The sequence below is a fragment of the Dipteris shenzhenensis genome, chromosome 11 (assembly GCF_047967505.1).
Source record: "Dipteris shenzhenensis isolate YYH24624 ecotype China chromosome 11, Dip_SZ_1.0, whole genome shotgun sequence".
Taxonomy (NCBI): Eukaryota; Viridiplantae; Streptophyta; class Polypodiopsida; order Gleicheniales; family Dipteridaceae; genus Dipteris; species Dipteris shenzhenensis.
Genome location: NC_141606.1, coordinates 39877301 through 39903438, shown reverse-complemented (window position 1 = coordinate 39903438; position 26138 = coordinate 39877301). Strand labels below are relative to the sequence as shown.

Here is a 26138-nt window from a genome sequence, read left to right as displayed (position 1 = left end):
GATGTGGATGATCGGATAACATGTCTTCGTCCATCCACTTGGCATCTAATGCCGTATAATTCTTGAATTTTACAAGATACCTGTAAAACTCCTTGCCCTGAGGGCCTTTGCATACAGTATGGTACACAATCTATTCTGGCTGAAGGACCTCCTCCAGTTCATCCACTTCTGGTGGATCCTCTGATACTGGTTCTGTAGGCTCTGATCCTTGGAATTTCTTTAGACGACTCACATGGAATGCATTGTGAATCCTCCAATGCCCTAGCAATGCTAACCTGTATGCAACCTCATTTATTCTTTTTGTAACCCTGAAAGGGCCATAGTATCTGGGAGATAACTTTGCATACACTTTTTGTTTGCCTTTCAACTTGTAGAGCCTAGCTTTTTCAAACTTCAAAAGTACCCAATCCCCTTCCTTGAGATCTAACTGTCTCCTATGCTTATCTGCAGCTCTTTTATGTTTCTTTTGAGACCTTTCGATTGCTGTCCGGACTGATCAGCTGCAAATATTTCATCTTTGGCCCTCAATATAGGTGGCAAAATCACCTTTCCATAAATGACCTCAAAGGGGGCTTTCCCTATAGAGCTGTGTACTGTATTATTGTAAGCAAACTCTACCAATGGTAGGTACTTTTCCCACTCTGAACCTTGGTCACCCACATAGCATTTCAACATATCTAATGCTGTAGAATTTCCTACTTCACTTTGACCATCTGTCTGGGGATGGAAAGAAGAAGAAAAATTCAGATTCGTCCCCATGTTATCAAATAAAGCCGTCCAGAATAAACTGGTCATTTTGGGATCTTGATCACTAACAATGGACTCGGGCATACCATGGTGCTTAAAGATCTATGCCATGAAAAGCTTAGCCATATGATCTGCCTTTATGGTTTTGCAAACCTTGCTTGCTGAATCTATCAATGATAGTCCAAATCCCATCATTTCTTGACTTTGATCTTGGAAAATCAAAAATAAAGTCCATTGTAATACTTTCCCATGGTGCCTGAGGCACGGGAAGAGGCATAAGTAGGCCAGGTGCCTTCCGTCTATCATACTTCACTTTCTGACACGTAAGGCATTCAGTAACAAACTGATGTATATCTTTCCGCATCCCTGGCCAAAAGAAATACCTCTCTAGTGCTAGAGTTGTGGCTGTAATTCCTCTGTGTCCAGCATAGGGAGGTGCATGGCATTCCTCCAAAATCTTTTTCCTCATCTCTTGGGTGATGCATAGGCAATCATCTTTCATTAGATACCCAACTTTTAGGGAATAGTGACTAGTGGATTGCCCCTCTTGCATTTGCTGTAAAATCTCACCAGAATCTGCATCACTAGCATATTGCTCCCTCATGCCTTCTAGGTCCTGATGATAAGCAATAGTCACATTATTGACCTGGGGTCTTCGGGACAAGGCATTTGCCACTCTGTTCCGAATTCCTGGGGTATGGACAATCTGAAAATGATACATTGACAGCATGTTTGCCCATTTCATATCCTTCTCGGAAAGCTTGGTCTGAGTCAAAAAGTATCTCAGACTTTGGTGATCTGTTTTAACAGTAAAATCTGCACCCAAAAGATAGTGCTTCCATGTATGGATGGCATGAATTACAGCCAATAACTCTTTCTCATAGATTCCCAGATATCTATCAGCATCACGCAATCTTCGGCTCTCGTAAGCTACTACATGTTCATTCTGATGTAATGCAGCCCCAACACATTCTGCACAAGCATCGCAATCAACATCAAAAGGTTGATAAAGATCCGGGACTACAAGAATAGGCTCTGTAGTCAACTTCTCCTTGAGTGTATTGAATGCTTTCTTCTGTGATATTCCCCACGTGAAGGCTGCATTTTTCTTAGTAAGGTCATGTAATGGAGCTGCGATATCAGCAAAATGCTTGATAAACCTTCTGTAGTAAGAACACACGCCTAGGAAACTTCGAACTTCACGCACAGTTTTCAGCTCTGGCCATTCCTAAATGGCACGGATCTTTGCTGGATCCATCTGTATCCCATTCTTGGATATTATATGCCCCACATAATGAATTTCTTCCAGGAAGAATTCACTTTTCTTGCTGTTTGCATAGAGCTGATGATTTCTCAGCTCTTGAAACACTATAGCAAGATATTCCTTGTGCTCTTCTTCTGTCTTTGAAAAGACTAAAATATCATCAAAGAAAGTACCCGTGAAATGCTTGTACTTTCGGAAGATGTGATCCATCATTCTATTGAATGTGGCTGGAGCATTTGTCAACCCAAAAGGCATCATTAAGTATCCATACAACCCGAATGTAGTGCGGAACGATGTCTTGTGCTCCTGTATCCTCACTTGGTGATAGCCACTTTTTAAGTCTATCCTGTTGAAAACTGAAGCTCCATTTAACTGATCCAGCACATCATCAATGCGCGGAATAGGGATCTATTCTTGATGGTCATTTTGTTCAGTGCGTGGTAATTGACGCACATACGGAATGAGCCATCTTTCTTTTGTACTAGCAATACAGGCGAACAAAAAGGAGACGAGCTGGGCTAAATCAACCCTTTGGACAGCAAGTCCTGTACCTGAGCCATAATCTCCTCTCTCTGAGTCGCACTAACTCCGTATGGGGGCCTATTGGGTGGCTCACTACCAGGCATTAACTCTATCTGATGATCTTCTGGTCTCTCTGGGGATAACTCCCCTGGCAAAGCATAGGAAAAGCAATCTTTAAAGTTTACAAGAAACTGAAACTTATTTTTGTCTACATCATTCATTTCAGCATGCATATCCATGTACGCAGAAATTGCAGACTTTATTGCTTTACCACATGTAACATCAGATACAATGGGGATAGTCTCCCCTTTATTCCTAGCAACTAAACGCTGATTTTTCCCCCTATGCACAAACTCCAGCACTCTTTTAGGAAGAGTCAACTTCACTGCCTTGCCATGAAACCAAGGCATTCCCAAGACTACATCATGATGTTTTAGTGGAGAAATGAAGAAGTCTTCCTGATCCACATAACTCTGTACATGAAGACGGAGCTTCCCTATCAAGAGAAAGACTGGCACAAGATTCCCACAAAACATCTGATCGGCATCCAAAGCCCTGCCCAAGTCCTCCGTCTTTATTCCCAGCCTCAGGGCTAGGTCCTCTTATATGAAATTATCAATAGCCCCTGGATCGAATAAAATTAGCGCTTGCTGGTCTCTGACTTTGCCCCATGATAGCAGCAATTCTCGTTCTTCAGGGTTTGAAACATGACCCAATATGTCAAGAATTCCTCCTGCCATTGGCTTTTGCGGTCCTCGTGGCTTCTCTGCCTCTTTTCCCTTCGAAGTTGAAGGATTTTCCGGGCACTGAGCAGCCACATGCCCTCTTTGCCGCACTTGAAGCATTTCCCATCTCTACGGAATTCAGCTATCTATTCAAGGATGAATGGAGATTTGCCTTTATAAGTCTTTGAAAACTAAGTACCCCTCGGCTTCTAAGGCTAAAACCCTTTCTTTTCAACCTTGGGGTACTCTTTCTTTTCTGATTTTGAAAAATCAGTTTTCTTTCTTTCGGCACGTCCTGCATGCAAGGATAGTACCATGGATGGATCTTGTAACGGCACAAGACTAGCTACTGAAGCTGAATGCATACGGTCTTGAATGTTCTTTGCCCCCAAAGCATTCACTACTGCCTGGATTCTTTGACTGAGACCTGCTCTGTACTTTCTCATTTGGGTTCCTTTGGAGATCTTTTTGAAAGGTGCAACCTGCAAATAAGCATCCTAAAACTTTTGGTTGTACACATCCACTGTATCTCCTGATCCATATGCAAACTGTCCCAATCTTGAAGAACATGGTCTCTAAACTATTTAGGCATAAACTGCTGGTAGAAGGCTTTCTTGAAGTCCTTCCACTTCTTTGGGGCTGACCCATCTGTGGTCTGTGCACTCCACCATGCACTAGATGTCGGTGTCAAGTGCAAAATGACCATTCTTAACTTGGAGGATTCTGAAAACTTGTCTGTACCGAATGCAGTATCAAATTGCCTGATGAACTGCAATGCTTTGTCTATATGACCATACTATCCATTGTAGGTCATAAACTTGACAGATTTACCTTCCTCTCCTTGGTCTCTCTGGAAGAGTTTCTCTTCCTAGACTTCTTGTGTTTTCTTCTTTTCCTTGATGGTTTATTTGATAAAGAAGAAGATACAGAAGTCGAGATCGAGGTAGACGGTGATGGACTAGGAGATTGATGATGATGCCTCGATCTCTTCCTGCTATGAGACTGTCCCCTATGAGATCTCTCTTTCTCTGGCTGTACACGAGAGTGTGCCTCTGGCATTGGCACGTCATATACTGCATTAGGCATAGCTTCTGCTTGAAACAAATGCTTAGCCCTTGGATCCTTTCTGAGATTTTCCATCTCTTGTATACGAGTGCGTACCATCTGCTCAAATTCTTGCTGACTTTGTTGCACACTTCTCTGATTTGGATGCGCATCCCTATCTTGTGAATCCCACTGGATAGGTGATTGAGCCATTTTCTTACAACTCGTCTGAGATCTGCAAATTTCTCACACACACACTGTGTATGCAACTGATGCACACTGCCTTCGCTTTTCGAAGAGAAAATTTACCTCAACAAGAGGTGTCTTGCATTCACAATCTATGCCAGTACTGGCTGTCAATTCAAGGCATATACCCACACAGTTGCCAAAGCATCAACAACTATATTGCCCCTTTTCTGGCTACTGCAAATGACTTTAAAAAGCATCTGTTTTTTCCTCTTTTCACTGCTCAAAGGCATGCATACTCTTTTTCTGCAAATCTCTGTTCTCTGCTTTTCTGCTGCTTTTCTAACAGTAAAAGTCTCACAGGCAGGTGAAATCTGCTAGCAGAAACAGTCTCTGCAACTGTCCCTTTTTTTTTTTGGGGAACAGTAACCAGATGAAGTAACTGACTGGTTACTCTAACCAGACTAACTGGCTCTAGTCTGCCTGGATGGTTACTGTCTGGTCAAACTGACCAGACTGGTTCTGTTCTGGTCTGGTTTGGTTGGCTACCAACTCGGCCTTAACCCACTGTGGTCTGATTAACCAGCTATAGTCTGTTTAACTACACCCACACTTAGCTAGTCAAACCTGGTCTGGTTTGGTTGGGCCAACTAACTAGACCTTTAACAACTAACCAGAGTTACACTAACCACGGGTTAGCCATTTGTCTGCCACATGTTAGTGCCACGTCAGCATCTGCACTGGCTGCCACATCAGCTTCCTGTCAGCCCTGCCACATCAGCACCTACCACGTGTCAAGGCCACATCAACTGCATGCGCTGCAACGTCATCATCGCACGTGTGGACCTGCTGGCTGCCACATCAGCACCACGTCATCATCGCACGTCTGGACCTGCTGGCTGCCACATCAGTGCCACATGTCAGATCCTTCTACCACGTGTCCTTCTGCGGCACATCAGCCTAAGGTTCCAAACCTTGGCTGACTGATGTGCATCGCGTGTCGCACCGCCTCAATTTGACCATCAGCCAGCCTTCTGGAGAGTCGAGACCGTCGGTCAAACAGTGAACCTGTGCGTGAACGCGTCGCTAGCTCGTCATATAGCGCAGGATTTGTGCGTAAAGATCACCCAACGCTGGAGCTCCCCATCGCCGGCCATCGCCACATTGCGTTATCTGACTCTGTCAATCCGATTGACTGCTTCTATATAAATTTTTTGTCTAAGCCCTCGACTTTCCTTCACCGTTCATGTCAAGTGGACTCCCGTAGGAGTTTCCCTCAAGTGCTGGAAAAACCATTTATCACACACGATCTCTGGGGTCCCGTCCTGTCAGGTTTTTTTTTAGAGAGAATCTGTTACAAGAGTTCAACGTAGAGCTGTCTAATACATTAAATCCCAACGTGAATGAATCCTTACAAGAGCTTCAAGCTCATTTCAAATTGGCAACATGCCACTTGTCTAAAATCTAGACTAAGTCCTATTACATGCCACTGAGGGCCATTCTGGAGTCTTCAAAGCACTTGGTCACACGAACCGCCTCCTAGATGCTTGTTAGGCTCCATAGCACTTAGGAAAAATAACTCTTCCTAGTACCTGCAACAATTAATTAAAGCGCGCCACCATGGCATCCATTAATTGTTAGCGCTTTGCATGCAAATAACACACTGTGAACTAATTCTAGCCACGGTGGGCATCCCCACTAAATACATGTGCACACCTAATAAATATAAAAATATATATTTATTCTCTGGTTGACCGGAGTCAACACTCTTGATCATAATTAAGGAGCTTTGACCAAGGGTCGAGGTGCCTTAATTATAGCCAAGCCTCTCCAACTGAAGTTGACACATCTTGGTTAACCGTGGTTAACCCTCTTCGCGCATGCCAAGTCTCATTGACCGAAGTCAACACTCTCTGACCGTAGTCAGCTCTGTGGTTCTCTGGTCAACCGCAGTTAACCCTCTTGGTAATAAACCAAGTCTCCCCAACCGAAGTCAGGTCTACTTGACTAGAGTCAAGTATCTTTGACCGTAGTGATCCTTTGACCATTAAAAGAACTCTTTGACCATAATTAACACATATAAAACTCTTTAATTATGATCAAATAAATGATCAACTGTACTTTGACTTAGGATATTTACATTGTGGTGACATAAGAGGCGGGCTTTCCTCACACATAGGATGAATGAGGTGATCCGATCGTTTCAAGGGGGAGATCATGTCATTGGATGGGGGCTTCTATCTGAGGGGAAGCCGCCTATTCCCATCATGGATCCAAATGTCTGGCACACATATGTGAGCTCACTCTATGAATGCAAGCACCACCCAATATGTCCTCTATGCCCAGGCCCACTACTTGTCATTTGTTCACTGCACCAAATGTATAGGCTGCACTCCGTCGGCTTCGTAACCAAAAAGCTAAGGATCACGAGGGACTACGGACTAAGCACTTCGCACATGGGCAAGAGGTCCTAGCTCCAGTTTTAGCACGGATGTTCAACCACGATGTATGTTGTGGCTTCCCACCTACTTGGAGCACTACCACCATTGTGCCGATACATAAAGCAAGAGATCCCATGGACACTAGCAAAGCTCAGGATCATGAGGGACTATGGACTAAGCACTTCGCACATGGGCAGGAGGTCCTAGCTCCGATTTTAGCACGGATGTTCAACCACACTGTATGCCATGGCTTCCCTCCTACTTGGAGCACTACCACCATTGTGCTGATACATAAAGCAAGAGATCCCATGGACACTAGGAACTACCACACCCTTATGATTGGCCACACATTGGCCAAGATTTATGGGTCAGTTTTGGAGAGGGAGATCAGCGGCTACATAGAGGCGCATGGGCAACCCTTAGCCGCCTATCCAACCCATGCGTCCCTAGAGCGGCCTCTAATCTGCACTCAACAAACTGAAGGAGACGTGGCCAATCTGCAAAACCACCAGCATCCACGAGCTGTCGCGATCAAGGAGGGGAAACCAGGGAGCCTGCGCAGAGGTCTGTTGGGGGCCTAAGACGCATTAGCAAGTGCCTTGGGCACCACCACACATCCAGGCAGGCTGAGAACGCCAGCACAGCCAGACGATAGAGTGGCCAGACCCGCGAGGAGGGAAGCTGGAAGAAAGGTGTGAGAATGAGAAAGTATGACAGGGGGAAGGAGTGAAGGCGGGAGAGGAGGGGTAGAAGGAACGCAGGCGGGGGGAGAAGCAGAGGCAAGGGGGGGGCTATGGTGGGGAGGGGGGAGCTCGGAGCAGCTCGGAGGAGCAGGAGCAAGCTTTGGATTATATTATGCAGGGATCTTTCAAGGCTGCTACTCTAGGAGGACTATTTTTTCCCGTGAATGGAGAGATTGCCCTCTTAATATAAGACTTTCATTGGGAAAAAGGAAGAATTGAAATTGCATGTGTGTGTAAACCACAATATAAATTCATGCAAGAGAAGACGAGAGAGAGCATTTGGTGTATACCAGCTCTTCAGCATCTGTATAGGATTTAGGATCCCAGACCAAAATCTTCCTATCATTGCTTCCACTATAGAGTTCCTGAAAGAAACAAAGACTTGCACTTGAGAATGTAGTTGCTGCTGCAGTTAACGATGGAGTTTGCATTTCAGATGCATCAACCAAGTTGTATTTCAAAGAGATGTAGTGTGGAAAAACTCAATATTATAACATTCTTCCTAGCAACTTAGCATATCCCAATTCAAAGATGCAACACTACCTGTCCTTGAGGCTGAAAAGCACAGCAATTCACTATATCATAGTGGCCTCGCAATGGTGAGAAAGACTGCCCAGTCCAAACATCATAAACCTACAAGCAATTTGCACAAACTTCATCAGAGCCAGAATTCAAGATGCCCTTTCTCAGTCATAAGCCATAAAATTTTCTAACAAAAGAACACAATCCTCTGCAGACCTTCAGGCAAACCAACCCAGCCATCATTACCTTTGAATCTCACATGCCACACAAGTTTCAAATTATTTTCGGCAACAAACTAGGTGTCAATATGGAGCATGAAGCAACGAATTGTTCCTAAATTTACCACAATGATGTTTCCTGAAGGCGCAAAAAGGAGGGAGGAATCAGGAGGCAGAGCCATTTGTGTGCCCTTGTTTCCACGGATGCGTGTTGAAGGGTAATTTATGAGAGTATTACAACCAGATTCCATATCCCAGAGCCGGACCCTGGAATCAGTTCCTGCAAAACCACAAAGTATGGAAATAAACTACTACATAGTAATTGTCCTTCTATTACAGAGCAGAACATTTTTCTGTGTTAGTTATCTTTAATCTTTTAAGGCAACTGGCCTTAATTGACACAGGGGTTATCAGAACTCAGTGATACGAAGGACCCACAAGTAAATACCTGCACTCAGCAAATAAAAACCATCTGATGTTGTTTGAAGTCCTGTCACAGACCCATAGTGCGCAATCCTAAGATCTGGAACTGTGGAAGTCCCCATTGCCTGCTTTGGTCTTCTATGCTTTGTCGCAATGGAGTGGCTTGACAATGATGATTGGTTTAATAAACCAGTAGGAGGGGGTCTCCTTTGTAACGTTGGCTCATTTAGCTCTGGAACACTCTGTTTTCTTGCAGAAATTTCCTGTTATGAAAAACCCAAAGAGCTGTGATGTGCTGAAGAACTAGAAGGATAAATGAGATTGTGAAAAACATATACTTGAAACATAAAAGAAGACCAAATCATCTTTTATAAAAGTACTTGTAATAGCAAAGGGATGACTAAACAACTTCAACATTTCCTGGCATCCTTTGCATAACGCAGTGACAATGACCTCTGCAATGATGAGGGGGAGGGAAAAGAATGGTTGCCACCTCAGCAAATAAACAATGAAACTTGCTCCTAGGCATGAGGTAGCTGTCACCAAGTTGTAGATACTCCCAAGTCAAAGTTCCCGTTGACCATTTATTTTATCATAATTAAAGAGTTCTTCATTTATTTAATTATGTTCAAAAAGTTATCTTTATTGGTCAAAGTATTGACTACGGTCAAAGATACTTAACTCTAGTTAAGTAAGCCTACTAACCCTGATTAAGAAGACTTGGCTTAGGCCAAGATGGTTAACTACGATTAACCAAAGAACCATAGCACTGACTTCGATCAGAAAGTGTTGACTTCGGTCAACTAGACTTGGCCTACACCAAGAGGGTTAACCTCGGTTAACCAAGATGTGCCAACTTCAGTTGGAGAGACTTGGCCATAATTAAGGCGCTTCGACTGTCGGTCAAGTCCCTTAATTATGATCAAGAGGGTTGACCTCAGTCGACTAGAGAAATTGTTCTATGTTATGTGCACATGTTTGCTTGGTGGGGACGCCCACAATGACTAGGATTAGTCCACACATTATTAATTGCATGCAAAGCGCTAACAATTAATGGGTGCCATGGTTATGCGCTTCAATTAATTGTTGCGGGCATCAAGAGGGGTCGAAAACCCAAGCGTTATGGAGCGCAGCGAGCGATCCGGAGATCAACCGCGTGACCAAGCTCAACTTGAGGCTGGGTTGGAAGACGCCCCCTACTGTTAGACATGTTGCGGGAGCTAGGCAGCGCTGCAGGCTAGCGGCAATGGATGGGCGACTACGAGAGAAAGAAAGAAAGAAAGAAAGTTTATTAAAGTCTTCGAAAGACCAATTGGTCTATGAGACAGTGAAAATCCTAATACAACAAGCTGTGGTAGTGAAGCTACTAAACGGGCATCCATACCAATGCAAAATGCAAAAATGCAGAATAACAGTACCAAGTCCTAAGTACAACATAGTCATGTCGATGGTCGACTATATATCAGTCTCAGCATCATCATCAGTATCATCATCATCATCAACAACAGCAAGATATCAGCATGGATGGAGCAGTGGAGGCATGAAGTCAGAAATAGAGTGTTGTCGGCCACTCAAAGGTGCGGTCCTGGCACGTCTCTTAGTCGTAGCTCTGCGTCTAACCAGGGCTACTGTGACCCCCGTCGGTCGGGCTCCGACTCTAAAGGAGGGGATGTCCCTGAGTGTGATATGTGTGTCGACCCGCTGTCTAAGCTGTCGGGTCACAGGCTCCGGGTCACGGTAATGTCAAGGCCTCATCTCGTGGGGGTCCATGTGATCTATCTGAAAGAACTCCGTGATAGAGCTCTGAGAGGGATCAACCGAGGAAGAAGTCTCCTCCTGTCTCCGTGCTCGAAGTATCCTCTCCCAGTGTCTAAGTGCCTTCTCATGAATGAAACCTGCCAAACACCGCTGGTCTGGGTAGGAGAGGAAACAGGCCAAAATCTTGTAACTATCCCTGAAGAGGCAGTGGAAACGTCCTCGGATCTCATAGTACACAGGACACCTAAAGATGAAATGCTCCTCTGTCTCAACCTCCTGCATGTCACACAGTGTGCATATGCCCCTCTCCCTAGGTAGTCGCTTTGCTCTGCCGCTCTCGATGCGGACTCTGTGTGAAGAGACCCGGAACTGCCCAAGAGAGATCCTCAACGAGTGGGGTAGGTGAATCTGTGTGTATCTTGGTGGGTCAATGAAACCCTCCGCTGTGATATGTAAGAAGTGATCTCTGTAGAAGCTAAGCTTCACTGAAAGTTCACTCGGTCCCAACCAGGTCCGAAATGTGTGTAGCTGTAGAAGATCCTCACCAATAACCTGGTTGACCTCGTGTGATAAGAGGGGAGACAACGGAGCATCCATGCTATACTAGAAGAAAGGTAGTCTATCCATGTGAAGCCCCAATCGCTCAAACCATCTGTCTGTACGTGCATACCAGCACCTCTGGTCTCCTCTTGCCGTAAGTGCCATAGAAGAGGATAGAGCTATCCATGGTAGCCTGCTACGCCCCGAGGTATAATCCCCATATTCCCTAACTCGGTACAGATATGTGATGACCTGAAATGCAGCATCTAGCTGTAAAGAGGGTGATCCAAACTTAGCCTGAATGATCTGGTGAGAAATGGATGACTTACCACGAATCATCCATGATAACAAGAGAACCTGTAGCCGCTCCACACGGGCCCACTCTGTATCCGACAAGTCTCGCCTCCAACAAGGACTGCCGTACATCCCCGCTGGACGAGCCAAGGAGTCAAAAAGCAACCCCTTGGTGCGTGGATCCTAAAAGTGCCAGCGGAAGCACTCTCTCTCTAGTCTAGCCAATGAAGCATATCCTCTACTCAAGCGTGCCTGCATCACAGGTCTCATAGTGAAGCTGGGTCCAGAGAAGATAACCCCAAGATAAGTGTATGATAAAACTATCTCAACCGATGACCTCGCAAATGTGAACTGCTCCTGACGCATGATGGCTCGAGATGTATTGAAGATCATGACCATGGTATGACCCAGGTTGACCTTCAAATCATGAGATTACAAAAGGACTATAGTGCGTCTAGGTGTCTTTGAAGCCCCTCTGCTGAGGAAGACAAGAGAGCAAAATCTGGATCAGCGCGCCCGCAAGAGAGCAACCTACACCCCCCTGTGTCTGCATCACTGTCTCAAGCTCATCAATGTAGAGGCCAAACAAGGTAGGCGACAAAGGACACCCTTGTTTGACCCCGATGGTGCTCATGATCTCGTCTGTCCACCCGGATCATGCCCGAACTCTGCCAAAAACTCTTTCGTTAAGTGCCACGACAGCCCAAATGATCTCCTGGTCATAACCCAAGTCCTGTAGGCGCCCTATGAGGCGGGCTCTTGGAACCGTGTCAAATGCCTTGCGAAAATCAACAAAGCAACAATAAACCCTCTGTTTCCGTGACATCGCCTCCTCGATGATACATCTGAGCGTGAGAATGTGGTCCATGGTTCCATGATCATGCCGGAATCCAGCCTGTCCTGCTGCTCTAAGTCCTTGACACTTTGCAAGTCTGCTAACCTCGGAGTCAAGTACTAATGCATAAATCTTGGACATGACACGTCCAATCATAATGGTCCTATAGTTCTCTGGGCTCATGGGATCCCCTGCCTTGTGGATAGGTGAGATAGTGTTAATGGTCCAAGTGTGTGGAAATCCCAAACAAACCGCTTCATTAAAAAGCTTTGCTAAGATCGGGGCTAGGAGGTTAATCCCATATGCAATGAACTCAGTGCATGGCCCCTCATGATCCTTCAATCGGCCATTATGAAGTTTCATTACGGCATCCTTTACCCCTCCTCTAGTGAAGAGGGTGTAGGATGTGGGACGAGGCATGTGTGAGAGGTTAGGGACTGGCTGATTTGGGATGTCATAAAGTGTGCGTGCATAATCAAACCAGATTTGAGTGAGAGAGAGAGATAGAGACAAAGACAGAGAGAGAGAGAGAGAGAGACACACACACACACACACATACAGATGTATTAATGTCCATGGGAGGCCTCGTGGGCTAATCCCATATGCAATGAACTCAGTGCATAGCCCCTCATGATCCTTCGCTCAGCCATACCCCTCCTCTAGTGAAGAGGGTGCAGGATGTGGAATGAGGCATGTGTGAGAGGTTAGGGACTGGCTGATTTGGGATGTCATAAAGTGTGCGTGCATAATCAAACCAGATTTGAGTGAGAGAGAGAGATAGAGACAAAGACAGAGAGAGACACAGAGAGAGAGAGAGAGAGAGAGAGAGAGAGAGAGAGAGAGAGAGAGAGATGTATTAATGTCCATGGGAGACCTCGTGGGCCTATGGGACAAAGGTATATAGAAAAGTGAACTCAGACAAGCCTCAGTGGGCTGAAGTAAAGCGCGCGCTAGGGCCCTTGCTAAGTACTAATCTATGCTAACAAAATCATAATCATGAATAGAAATAGTCAACTGCAATAGCATAGTGGACCGGAGCAATCTATCCAATATTAGGTACAGCCTGAAAAACAAGTCAAACTCGGAGCTGGGACTCATAAACAAAATCAAAAACCGAAGCCTAGCACAGTGATGGCTCTTTGGTGGGTTGCGAAGATATCTCGTATTTGTGTCTGTCGAGCTGTCTCACACTACGGTGGGGGACACGGTCTCCTCTTTCTCTAAGCTATGTCTAGAGTGACCCCTCATCTCTATCGGTCCCTCCTTAGGAAAGTTGTGATAGGTCAGACCTCATTAGAGTGTATTGTGACTCTCTATCGCGCATGTGGTCTCTGTGTCCCTCTCTCAGTGGTACCGTGTCGGCTGCTAATCCAGACTTGCTCTCATGCCGACTAGCTCCTCCTCCAGTCCACCATTGTGTCCTGCTAACTCAAATGTACAGAAGTCTGTGACGCGTCGCTGTGCCTGGTCATCCTCTATGTCCTATGGTGGTCTGGCCATCCCCTGTTGCACTCTGATCTGTTGCAGTAGTGTCTCCCTGTGCCGACGCATCTCCATCAGAAAGAGCCCGATACAGATCTGGTCATGAAAATGGATCACTCGTGATAGAGAGCCGACGCCATTCTCCTCACCCTCGGATCTCATAGTAAATTCGGCAACACAAAGAAAATGCTCCTCTATATTAACCGCCCCCGGCGTACATAGCATGCAAACCCGCTGCTCTCTAGGTATACCTGCCGCTCTCCCTGTCTCGATCCTCAATTGATGGGACGAAACCCGCATCTGACCAATGGCAATCCTCAATGCATGGGAAACTCCTCTGTCGTCGAGATACTGGGATCTGATGATGAATCCCTCCTCTGATACTCTCAAGAAGTGGTCGCGGTAGAAAATGGATCACTCATGATAAAGAGCTGACACCAATTCCCCTCCAGGTAGAGACAGTGGTAACGCCCCCAGATCTCATAGTAAGTTCGGCAACACAAAGAAAATGCTCCTCTGTATTAACCGCCCCTGGCGTACATAGCATGCAAACCCGCTGCTCTCTAGATATACCTGCTGCTCTCCCTGTCTCGATCCTCAATTGATGGGACGAAACCCGCATCTGACCAATGGCAATCCTCAATGGTCTTGGTGGGGAGCTCTTGGCCCTCCCCCCCCCCCCAAGTCCAGGATGAATGAAGCTGGAGGAGGTCTAACCGTATGATACGGTTGATCTCATCTCGTGGGATCGACTCAAGAGGCACATCCATGCTATACTGAAAGGGGGGAAGCCTGTCCATCTAGATACCATGCCTGGCAAGCCATGTAGATATGCATGCATACCATGTGTCTGCCCAGCTCTCTACTAGCCGTCTAGATGACTCTAGGACCAACCTTGGAAGTCTCTAGTGGGGTAAGTCCCAGACTCTATGGATGAAAATCACTGTCTAAAAGATGGCATCAACCTGGAGCAGTGTCATGGCGAACTCTGCCTATACTATCTCATGTGGGACTAAGGGCTTACATCGGATCATCCTGGATCCCATCGTCACTTGTAGCTGCTCGAAACACTTCCAGTCTGTCCTCAGGAGATCACATCCCCAGAAGGGTGCTACATACATGGCAGTCGGTCGCACCAGTGTGTCAAAAAGCCAACCCTTCATCACTGGATCCTGAAAGTGCGCCTAGAAGCACTGTCGTCTAGTCCAACCAAAGCACTATGCCCTCATGTGAGCCGTGCCTGGGCTGCATGGGTCATCGTGAAGATGGGTCCTATGAAGACTGCTCCCAAATATGTGTACGACTGCACTATCTCCATTGGCTTGCCACAATAAGTGAAACTAAGTCGGCGAATCACTGTTACTTTTCCCAAGGTTAACCATCAGGTCTCTCTCTCTGTAGAACACCTCTAAGGCCTCCAGATCTCTCTGCAGCCCGTCCGCTGAAGAGGATATAAGGACTATATCATCAACGTATAACAATATCTATATGAGGAGATCACCCAGTAATGAACCCTCGCAAGCCATCTATGAAGGATGTGATCTCATCGATATAGAGTCCAAAGAGAGTCGGTAAGAGAAGGCAGCCCTGCTTCACCCCAATTGTGCTCTCAACCCAATCCGATAGACAGCCTGAAGCATGGACCTTACCTCTGACTGACTCATATAAGCTCATCACACCCCAGATCAGCATCTCTAGAATCGGCATCTCCTGTACTCTCCTGATCATACGGGATCGTGGGACAGTGTCGAAAGTGTTGGGGTAAAGGCACATTGCCAACCCTTCATTAAAAGATAGGACACCTATGACTGTCTTAAGACAGTCATAGGGTAAACCTAATCCTAATAAAACACAAGTGAGTTTGTGGTGTGGCTCATCATTCTTTCACACCCGCACTTGAGTGTCTCTCTCTCACTCTCACTCTCTTGCTCTTCTTCCCCCTTCACTCCCCCTTCAACTGGTATTAGAGCCATTCCCCTCCACTCCCTAGTCTACCCATTCCCTGAACTCCCTAGTCTACCCTTTCCGTACGGACGTACGGACAGCGCCGTACGACCGTACGTCGTCCGTACAGTCGTACGGACGGACTGCGGCGGCGCATTTCGCCTGCAGGGCAGCAGACCAGTGTGCAGGCGGCGCAGCAGATCAGGGTGAAGGCGGGCTGCAGGGCGACAGCGCAGGCGCGGGCTGGGGCGTGGTCACGGGCGCGGGCGTGGGCGCAGGCTGTGGCGTGGGCACGGGCGACGACGCGAGTCGCGGCTGTACATCAGCTGCTGTACGCAGCAGGGCGGAGCTGCATCAGCTGCACAGCAGCTGCTACAGTTGCAGCGCAGCTGCATAGCTGCTAAGCAGCGTCGCGCAGCGGCGCAGCTACTTCAAGGCAGTCGTACGGACTGCCGTACAGTCGTACGGACTGCCGTACAACTGTACGGACGACGCCTTCACCACACCTGCAGGGAGTTCCATCAGGGCATTCGATTTTTTTTTCGCTGAAAAGACTCGACAGTCTTTTTTTGGGGAAGCGTGCCTACTGCAGGGACAGAAAGTACAGCAGGTACTCTGCAGGTACAGAAAAGTACAGCAGGCACACAAATTTTTTTTTGGAAGAGGAATAGTGCTGAAGCACTCTGTTTTGTGCATGATACATGCATGTACGCGCAGTACATGAAGCATTCCTAATGCATTCCTGAAGCATTTCAGCTGTATACTGTGCATTTGTTGAGGTACAGCAGGTACTCTCGTGTCACTCACGCTTGAGGTGACTTGTGCCACAGTGGTGGTGTTTGCGCAGTTACTTGTCTTTCAGGAAGGTTAGATGCTTGTTTTGCAGAAGCTTCTATGCATTTACTGAGTGCAATTCTCAGTTTTGGGTGACCATTTCAAAGGGCTTTTGCCTGGACGTGTTTGCAGTATATGCCTTGAGGCAGTGTGTAGCCAGGGAGCACACATTTGCTTTGTTTCCGCAGTGCATTTGGTGACATTTGTTGCAAGTCACATTCTTTGTACGCACTTTGAAAATCTCAGTTGAGCCACGCTTGTTCAGGGCGCATCGAGTTTACTCGGTCCCTAACTGCCCATCGTTGACAGTGCTCAAAAGATTTTCTTCTTGGTGTTTATCCGTTGTGATTTGTGTTGTTACTGAGTACACAGGGGCAGTCTATGCATTGCACATTGTCAGGTAAAAGTGTCAGAGAGATTCTCATATTGCATGCTACCTCAGTGTTGAGGTGTTCTCCACTTGATTCAGGTGTCAGATCAAGGGGCTTTTGCCCAGACTTTGTTTGATAGCACTTGGGTTACCGACAGAGATCTTCAGATGCATTTTCTCCCCTTGGTATAAGGGTGATTGCTTGGGATTTATCCCATTTACTGTTGCAGGTTTTGTGACAGGCTGAAGTGTCATTTTTTTTTGGGAGTTTGCCAAGTGGTTTCTGCAATTTAACTCGGTGCAATACCTCATCTGAGGTGGGAGAAGTGATCAGTACAGTCAGTACAGCAGTGTTTACAGCAGTGTTTGTGGTTTGTCAGATGATTATGCACTGTTAAGCACTTGTTGAGCAGCTGCAGCAGTCTGAAATTACTGTTTTTATGCCTCTTTGAGCACAGTACAGTGTGTCAGAAGGTACAGTATTTGCAGGGTCATTTACTGTTTTGCTGCAGATTTTCCTGACAGTAAAAACAGCACCATTGAGAGTGCTTCTGGCTCTTGAATAGAGCAGGTTTTTCTGAGAAATCCGAATTTTTATTCAGTCTTTTTACTTCCAGGGAGTCAGGTACTTTCCTCATCTGATATGGCATCAGGGGGAAGTGATTCTTCAATTCTGAACATAAAGAAACTGGAAGGAGCACACAACTATGCATTATGGGCAGAACAGTGCTTGAATGTACTTCTGTTAAAGAAGATTGCTAAGCCCATAAGGGTGAAGGGTGTCAAGCCATCTGGCATGGCAGCTGATGACTGGGAAGAGCTTGATTTGTCCGCGAGGGCAGCTATCATGCTCACTATTTCAGACACTCTTGTGTTCAATGTACAGGCTGAAAAGACCTCTTATGGTCTATGGCAAAGACTAGAAGAATTGTATGCCCAAAAGAGCTCAGCCAGTAAGATTTATTGGCTGAAGAAGCTGGTCGATCTTCGCATGAAGGAAGGTACAGCTATGACCTCACACTTGAGTGAGTTCAATGCCATCTTTACACAGCTGATTGCACAGGGGTTGAACCTTGATGAGGAGTTCAAGGCTACTTTCTTGCTGTGTACCCTCCCCGAGAGTTGGGACACTTTCAAGACCACCCTGTCAAACTCGAATGCCACTCTTATTTATGCTGATGTAGAGAGCTCCCTCCTTATGGAGGAGATGAGCAGGAAGAATAATGCGGGCAGCAAGTCTTCAAATGCTTTGCAGGTACAGGACAGAGGCAGGACTCAGCAGAAGGGGAGATCTGCTAGTAAGTCCAAATCCCGCAGTCAGTCCCGTGGCAAAAAGGACATTGAATGCTTTTATTGTGGCAAGAAGGGACATGTGAAGTCTAAGTGCTTCAAGTTCATACGGGATCAGAAAGCCAAGAAGGCTGAAACAAAGGATGCAGGAAATGCAAGCAAAGGCAAAGGCAAGGCCAAGGCAGATGACTTGGATGCAGTGAATGTTGCAGCAGAGGACAGTGACAGTGACATACATGATGTTTTATGCTCTTCTGCTGTAATAGCACATGCTTTGGTTATTGATGGCCATGACATGCACACCTGGCTCTTGGATTCAGGTGCCTCTTTTCATGTTACTCCTCATAGGAAGTGGTTTACTTCCTACACAGGTACTCATGGAGTTGTTCATCTTGGGAACAACTATGCATGTCAGATTGCAGGGATTGGCAGTATACAGATAGTATTTCCTGATGGACGGTCATTTATGCTTGATGGTGTTCGCCATGTGCCGCAAATCAAGAAAAATCTGATTAGCACTGGCTTATTGGATGACAGTGGTTACCACACCACATTTGGGGATTCCAAATGGGTGATTACTGATGGCCAGACTGTAGTGGCTGAGGGTTTAAGAGTGATACCTTGTACCCTCTTTATGTTTCCAGTGTGGGTAATCATGTTGTTGCCATAACCGAGCTGCCAAAGGTTTCATTGTGGCATAGCCGGTTGGGACACATGTCTGTTAAAGGAATGCAAGAACTGTCACGTTTGGGTTATCTGCCGCCTCTTTCTTTTTCAGATTTGCCTACTTGTGATCATTGTATATTTGGCAAGCACTCTGTCACTCCTCATAAGAGGAGAACTCCCCAGAATAGAGCACCACTTGATCTAGTGCACACTGATTTGTGTGAGATGCCACAGTTATCACTAGGGGGTGCAAAATATTTTATTACTTTCATTGATGATGCCACACGTAAGGTGTGGGTCTATTTCTTGAAGCATAAGGGAGATGCCTTAGATGCTTTCAAGAAGTTTGTCGTTCAGGTTGAGAATCGGACAGGTCGCAGGCTGAAATGCCTCAGATCCGATAATGGGGGTGAGTATGTGTCACATGCTTTTGTGCAGTTTTGCCAAGCTAAGGGCATCAAACAGGAACTCACAGCCCCTCATAATGCATCTCAAAATGGTGCAAGTGAGCATATGAATCAAACTATTCAGGAGAAGGTTCGATGTATGTTGTCTTATGCTGCATTACCCCATGGCTTTTGGGCAGAAGCCGTGCAAACAGCAGTTCACATTATTAACAGGTCGCCAAACAAGGCTTTGGAGTTGAAAGTGCCAGAGGAGGTGTGGTCTGGCAAGCCATCTTCATATAAGCACTTACGTGTATTTGGCTGCAAGTGCTTTGCTCATGTACGCAAAGAACTACGCACCAAACTGGATCCAAAGTCTATCAGATGCATCTTTATGGGTTATGGTGACGAAGGTGAAATGGGGTACAGGTTATGGGATCCCGTTAAACGGAAGATTATACGCAGCAATGATGTCATCTTTAAAGAAGATAGTGTACACAAGGAACCCGTGCACCTGTGGAATACAGGAGGGTTATTTATGATGATGTTGGACAGCAAAGAATGCCCATTTATATGCAGCAGCAGGCTGCTGCAGATAACCCTGTTCAAGAGGGTATACAGGCTGAAAATCAGCCAGATAATTTTGCCAATGATGCACCACTGGATATGCCAACAGATGGGGCTGTAGATCAGCCAGATATGGTGGTACAGCCACCCGTCATGCATGAAGAACAGGCTGGACAGCAGCCTAATCCGGAACATTTTGTTAGGAGGAGCACCCGTGCACAACGGCCTCCTGCCAGGTTTGTTCCAGGAGCCAATAATGTGGCTGATTTTATCATGCTGACAGATTGTGGTGAGCCTTCCAGCTTCAAGGAAGCTATGGGAAGAACAGAGAAAAAGAAGTGGGAGAAAGCCATGCAGTCAGAAATGGACTCCCTACTTCAGAATGATACATGGGACTTGGTGCAGTTACCTGCAGGCAGAAAGGTTTTGCCATGCAAGTGGGTTTACAAAGTCAAAGTGGATTCAAATGCTTTACCTAGGTATAGGGCCAGATTGGTTGCCAAGGGATTTAAGCAGGAGAAGGGCATTGACTTTGATGAGATCTTTTCCCCTGTAGTCAAGATGACTACTTTGAGAGCAGTGTTGGCTCTTGTTGCTCATGACGACATGGATTTATGTCAGATGGATGTGAAGACAGCCTTTCTTCATGGAGATCTCCATGATGAGATCTATATGAGTCAGCCAGAGGGATATGCTGTTAAAGGGAAAGAGCAGCTTGTGTGTAAGCTCAAGAGGAGCTTGTATGGACTCAAGCAGGCGCCAAGGGAATGGTACAAGAAGTTTGATGCCTTCATGCAGTCCCAAGGGTATCATAGGTGTGAGACCGATCATTGCTTGTACACCAAACGGGCAAAGGATGGCAGTTTGATGCTGCTCATTCTATATGTGGATGACATGCTTATTGCCAGTAAATCTCAGCATGAGATTAGTGCTTTGAAGAAACAACTGCATAAGTCTTTTGACATGAAAGACTTGGGTGATGCAAATCATATTCTTGGCATGCGTATTACTCGTGACAGGTCCAAGGGACTTTTGTTTCTGTCACAGAAAGAGTACATTGACAAAGTACTGCAGAGGTTTAAAATGGAGGGAGGGAAGTCCATTAGTACCCCGTTGCCTCCACATTTAAAACTCAGTAGTAAGGACAGCCCCAGATCAGATGATGATAAGGCTGAAATGGCCAAGGTTCCGTATGCATCTGCAGTTGGATCTTTGATGTATGCCATGGTTGCCACTCGTCCGGATATTGCTTTTGCGGTGGGAGTCATCAGCAGGTACATGGCAAATCCAGGCAAGCGGCACTGGGAAGCAGTGAAAGGTGTCTTGAGGTATCTCAAAGGTATCAAAGACTTGTGCATATGCTATGGTAGGCAGGATGCATTGGTGCATGGTTTTACAGATTCAGACTATGCAGGAAATGCAGATAACCGGAAGTCTACTACCGGTTATATTTTCACATTTGCAGGAGGTGCTATATCATGGGTGTCTCCGTTGCAGAAATGCGTTGCACTGTCAACCACAGAAGCTGAATATGTTGCAGCCACTGAGGCCTGCAAGGAAGCAATATGGCTTACTCGGCTGGTGGGAGATTTGGGCATTACAGGAGATATGCCAGTTTTGCATTGTGATAGTCAGAGTGCTATCATGTTGGCAAAGAATCCGGTCTTTCATCAGAAGACCAAGCACATAGAAGTGAAATATCATTTCATCAGGGAGGTACTGGAAGACAAGCGACTTGAGCTTGTGAAAGTGCATACTGATGATAATCCTGCAGATTTGCTCACTAAGAGCTTGCCTACAGAGCGGTTTGCACATTGCCGCCACATCATGGGATTAGGATGAGACCATTCTTACTTTATGGTCTTGTATACAGTAACTGTATATTGCTGTAATTTTTATTCTTTTCTCCCCTTTAGGCACATTGGCCTTTAGGTGGGAGGTTGTTGGGGTAAAGGCACATTGCCAACCCTTCATTAAAAGATAGGACACCTATGACTGTCTTAAGACAGTCATAGGGTAAACCTAATCCTAATAAAACACAAGTGAGTTTGTGGTGTGGCTCATCATTCTTTCACACCCGCACTTAAGTGTCTCTCTCTCACTCTCACTCTCTTGCTCTTCTTCCCCCTTCACTCCCCCTTCAGAAAGTCTACGAAACATGTGTAGACTTTCTGATGTCTGGACCTCGCCTCCTTAATGACAACCCTCAGAGTGAAAATGTGGTTTAGAGTAGAGTGCTGCATCCTGAATCCTGCCTGCCCTAGATCTCGCTGCCCATGCCTCTGTATGACTGCTGATCTCCCTCTCTAGTACCGATCCATAGATCTTGGCCAATGTGTGGCCAATCATGAGGGTGCGGTAGTTCCAAGTGTCCATGAGGTCTCCTTCTTTGTGTATCGGTACGATACTGGTGGTGCTCCATGCTAGTGGGAAGCCATGACAAACTACAAGGTTAAACATCTGTGCAAGAATCGGGGCTAGACCCTCCTGCCAATGTGTGAAATGCTCTATCTGTAGGCCCTCATGATCTTGTGCTTTCAAGTTGTGGAGCCGGCGAAGTGCAACCCGCACATTCTGTGTAGTGAATAGATGGCAGGTAGTGGGCTTGGGCATAGAGGCCATGTTTGGCGGTGTTTGCCTCGGGACATCATTTAGGGAGCATGCATAAGTGTGCCATACTCCCAGATCCGTAATGGGAATGGGTGGCTTCCCCTCCGAAAGAAGTCCCCATCCAATGGTCGAGTCTCCTCCTCGAAATGATCTGATGATCTCATCCATCCTGTGTGTGAGGAAGGCTCTTGTCTCTTGCACTGTATCAACCGTTGAAAGATCCATTGTGCCTCATATGACGTCAATTGACCCAAGGCTCGCTCCCATGTGAGGTGGGCTTGCATCTCTCACACTCATCATCAAACCAAGGGGGAGAGAGAGAGAGAGAGAGAGAGAGAGAGAGAGAGAGAGAGAGAGATTGAAATGAAAAATGATATGCTGAATTATGAAGGTTGTGTGTGGAGTAATGGTTTCAATTTCTCGAGAGAGAATTTCATTGGTATCAAATCCTAGGTCTCACTACCTTTCTAGCGTAGTGATGGTCGAAGATTCAACATACGTGAACCGACCAGGAAGGGAACATCTCGTTGAAGAAATCGCTTATGTGGGCAATTTGACCACAAGATACGTGAAGAATCTCTGGGAATTCACTTTTGGCCAGGCAATGCTCTGAACAAGGGCAATAGAGTACCAACGACGTGATTACAAATCGAAGCGTGAAAATTTTTCTTCATGGGGTATTTGGCTTGTATTCTGCGTGATTACATGCAACCATGAGCACGGGCATCACACGTCAATATCTTGGCAACAGCGATGAATTTCAGGATGTAGAGACGTCGCACAGCCATGGAACTCCTTGTGCTAGCAGATGACATGGCGACCTGACACACAGTTGATGACATGGCAGTGCATAGTACACGTGGCAGTATGTTGCTGGCATAATAGGAGCTTCCCCGTCGATGGGAATCCTCTACCACAAGTAGCAAGGGTGCTTAACCTTGGTGTTAAAGGTCAAGTTAGTCTGGCTCAACCAGACCAATCTGGTTAGCATAACCAAACTGTAACCAGTTAGCCAGCCAATTACCCCACCCACCCAAAAAAAAAAGGGGGTTACCTCTCACAAACAGTTTCTGCCTGTCAGAAAACAGCCGAAGACATCAGTAAGTCAAAGATTTGCAGAAGTAAAGGAAATGCATGCCTTGTGCAGAAAAAAAAAGGCACCAGATGCATTCTAAGTGTTATTAGAAAAGGGGCACACAGTTTTGAGGTTATAGCGTGACCAGTCTAGACTAAGTTGTGAATGCAATACACCTCTTGTTGAGGTATTTTTCATTTTAAAAAGGCAGGCTGAGTAAATTGGTTACATACACTCTGTGTGAGAATTTAAAAATTTCAGGTTAAGTTTGCAGAGAATGGCTTCACAGCAGGATGCCATGCCCTCCCATGAGGAGAGTGCCAGGGATGACCAGGTCATGCAAGAGCAGAGTGTGCAGTCAAAGACTGAGGCAACCTACAGACATTACTGGCACAGCTTATGGAAGCTAGGAGGGATCCATTGTTTCACAGGCTCATAAATCCTCATGCAGAGGAAGAGCAGCAGAGAGTATCTTCTGGAGCCAACCAGAAAGTGATAGCCAAAAAGAAAACCTTGAATATAGTTCATGTTCTTCTTGCAGATGATATTTCCAAGAAGAGTAAGAAACCTTGAAATGAGGACAGCAAAAAGAGGAAAGCAGGTAGCTAGGAAGAGTACACCTTCCAAGAAGAAAAAGGCACCTTACCATGGTTCTTCAAGTTCTTCTTCTTCTTCCAGCTCTACCTCTTCATCCTCATCATTGTCTTCTTCTTCTGGGTCATCAAAGCCCATGCATAAGAAGAAGAAGAAGTCATCTAAGAAAGCAAAGACCAAGGAATTCAAAGAAGGTGGGAAAACCTTGAATACAGTTCATGTTCTTCTTGCAGATGATATTTCCAAAAAGGGTAAGAAACCTTGAAATGAGGACAGCAAAAAGAGGAAAGCAGGTAGCTAGGAAGAGAGTACACCTTCCAAGAAGAAAAAGGCACCTTACCATGGCTCTTCAAGTTCTTCTGCTGCTTCCAGCTCTACCTCTTCATCCTCATCATCGTCTTCTTCTTCTAGGTCATCGAAGCCTAAGCATAAGAAAAAGAAGAAGTCATCTAAGAAAGCAAAGACCAAGGAATTCAAAGGAGGTGGGAATTCGGTCAGGTTTGCTTGGCCAGTATGGTTAGGCATGCAGTTCATTAGGCAGTTTGATGCAGCTTTTGGCACATGAAGATTTTTTGAGTCCTCCAAGCTGAGCATGGTTAATTGACACTGACAACGACCGCTAGTGCATGGTGGAGCACACAGACCACAGCTGGTACTGCTCCAAGGAAGTGGAAAGGCTTCAAAAAAGCCTTTTACAAATAGTTCATGCCTAAGCAATTCAGGGACCATTTCCTTGTTGCCTGGGACAGTTTGCATATAAATGCAGGAGATACAGTAGAGGCCTATAATCAGAAATTTTGGGATGCATACTTGCAGATTACTCCCTTCAAGAAGGTCTCAAAGAGGACCTGGGTAAGAAAATACAGGTCTGGTCTCACTCCAAAGATACAGGATATGGTTAATACCCAGCAACATAAGGGCATACAAGACATTATGCATGCAGCCACTGTGGTAAGCTTAATGCGTATGCAAAATCCCACCACAGTGCCTTCTCTTCTTGCCGGGACAGCAGATAAGAAAAAATCCAGCCACACCTGAGTCTGAGAAAAAGAAGTTTCCCAAGGCTCAAAAAAGGGAATCTCAGCCTTAGAAGCCGAGGAGAAACTAAGCATCAAAACCTTTCAAAGGTAAACCTCAGTTTTCCCCCGAGCATTTTTCACGAGGGGAAATGTTTCAGGTGTGAAAAAGAAGGGCATGTGGCTGCCTAATGCCCCGAGAAACCTTCGGGTTCTAACGAACAGAGAAAGCCACCAAGACAGCAAAAGCCAATGGCTGGAGGAATTCCAGATGTTTTGGGCAAAATGACAAATCCAGAGGAAAGAGAGTTGTTGCTTTCTTGGGGCAAGATAAGAGACCAGCAAGCACTCATATTGTTTGATCTAGGGGCTACAAACAACTTCATCTCGGAAGATGAAGCCCTAAGCTGGAGATAAAGATGGAAGAGCTGGGCACATCCCTTGATGCTAACCACATGTTCTGTGAGGACCCTCTGAGAAGTGCAGTGGAAATGAGCTAAACAGACAGAGAGAGAGAGAGAGCACGCCTCACACACACACACACACACACACACACACACACACACATAGAAGGAGAGAAAGGAGAGAGAAAGGCACAAGAGAACTACGAGTGATCTCTGGAGAAAACCCCGCTACAACTGCGGGGAAAACCACCGAAACAACGGGCTGCTCGAGAGCTCGGAACATACAGCTCAACAGCCTATGCTGGCCGATTGGGGGGGGGGGGGGGGGGGGGGCTGGGCTATATATTGTGCCTCCCCTCTCCCCTCATTTCCCATCTTCTGGAGCTCAAACATTCCTTCCAACAGTGCATCTTGTGGAGCCTAGCATAGGTGCAGAGCCAGCCCACAGCATCACTTGAGGAGCAGGGTAGTGGAGCAGTCATCCATTCCCTCGTGCTCCCGGGGCACCAACCAGCCAGCTCATGAGGGCCGACCCTCTGCCCTAGGGGCCGACACCTACAGCCTGCTATATAGGGCTGTCCAGGCCCTAAATGAGGGCACACACCTCCCCAAAACAAGGGCTAGAGCTAGCCAAGGTG

The 26138-nt window shown here is 46.2% G+C and overlaps 1 protein-coding gene across 6 annotated transcripts in view; it reads right to left on the bottom strand.

Annotated features, from left to right (window-relative positions):
- Window positions 1-26138, bottom strand: part of ATCSA-1 (Transducin/WD40 repeat-like superfamily protein) — a 69252-nt gene that overhangs the window by 5031 nt on the left and 38083 nt on the right. For all 6 annotated transcript variants that reach the window (XM_087381564.1, XM_087381560.1, XM_087381562.1 and 3 more), the window contains 4 exons: window positions 8861-9098; window positions 8538-8692; window positions 8216-8305; window positions 7963-8037 (listed from right to left, as the gene is read on the bottom strand). In XM_087381564.1, the coding sequence (XP_087237690.1) occupies window positions 7963-8037; window positions 8216-8305; window positions 8538-8692; window positions 8861-9098 (558 nt within the window). The remainder of the gene's footprint in view (window positions 1-7962; window positions 8038-8215; window positions 8306-8537; window positions 8693-8860; window positions 9099-26138) is intronic.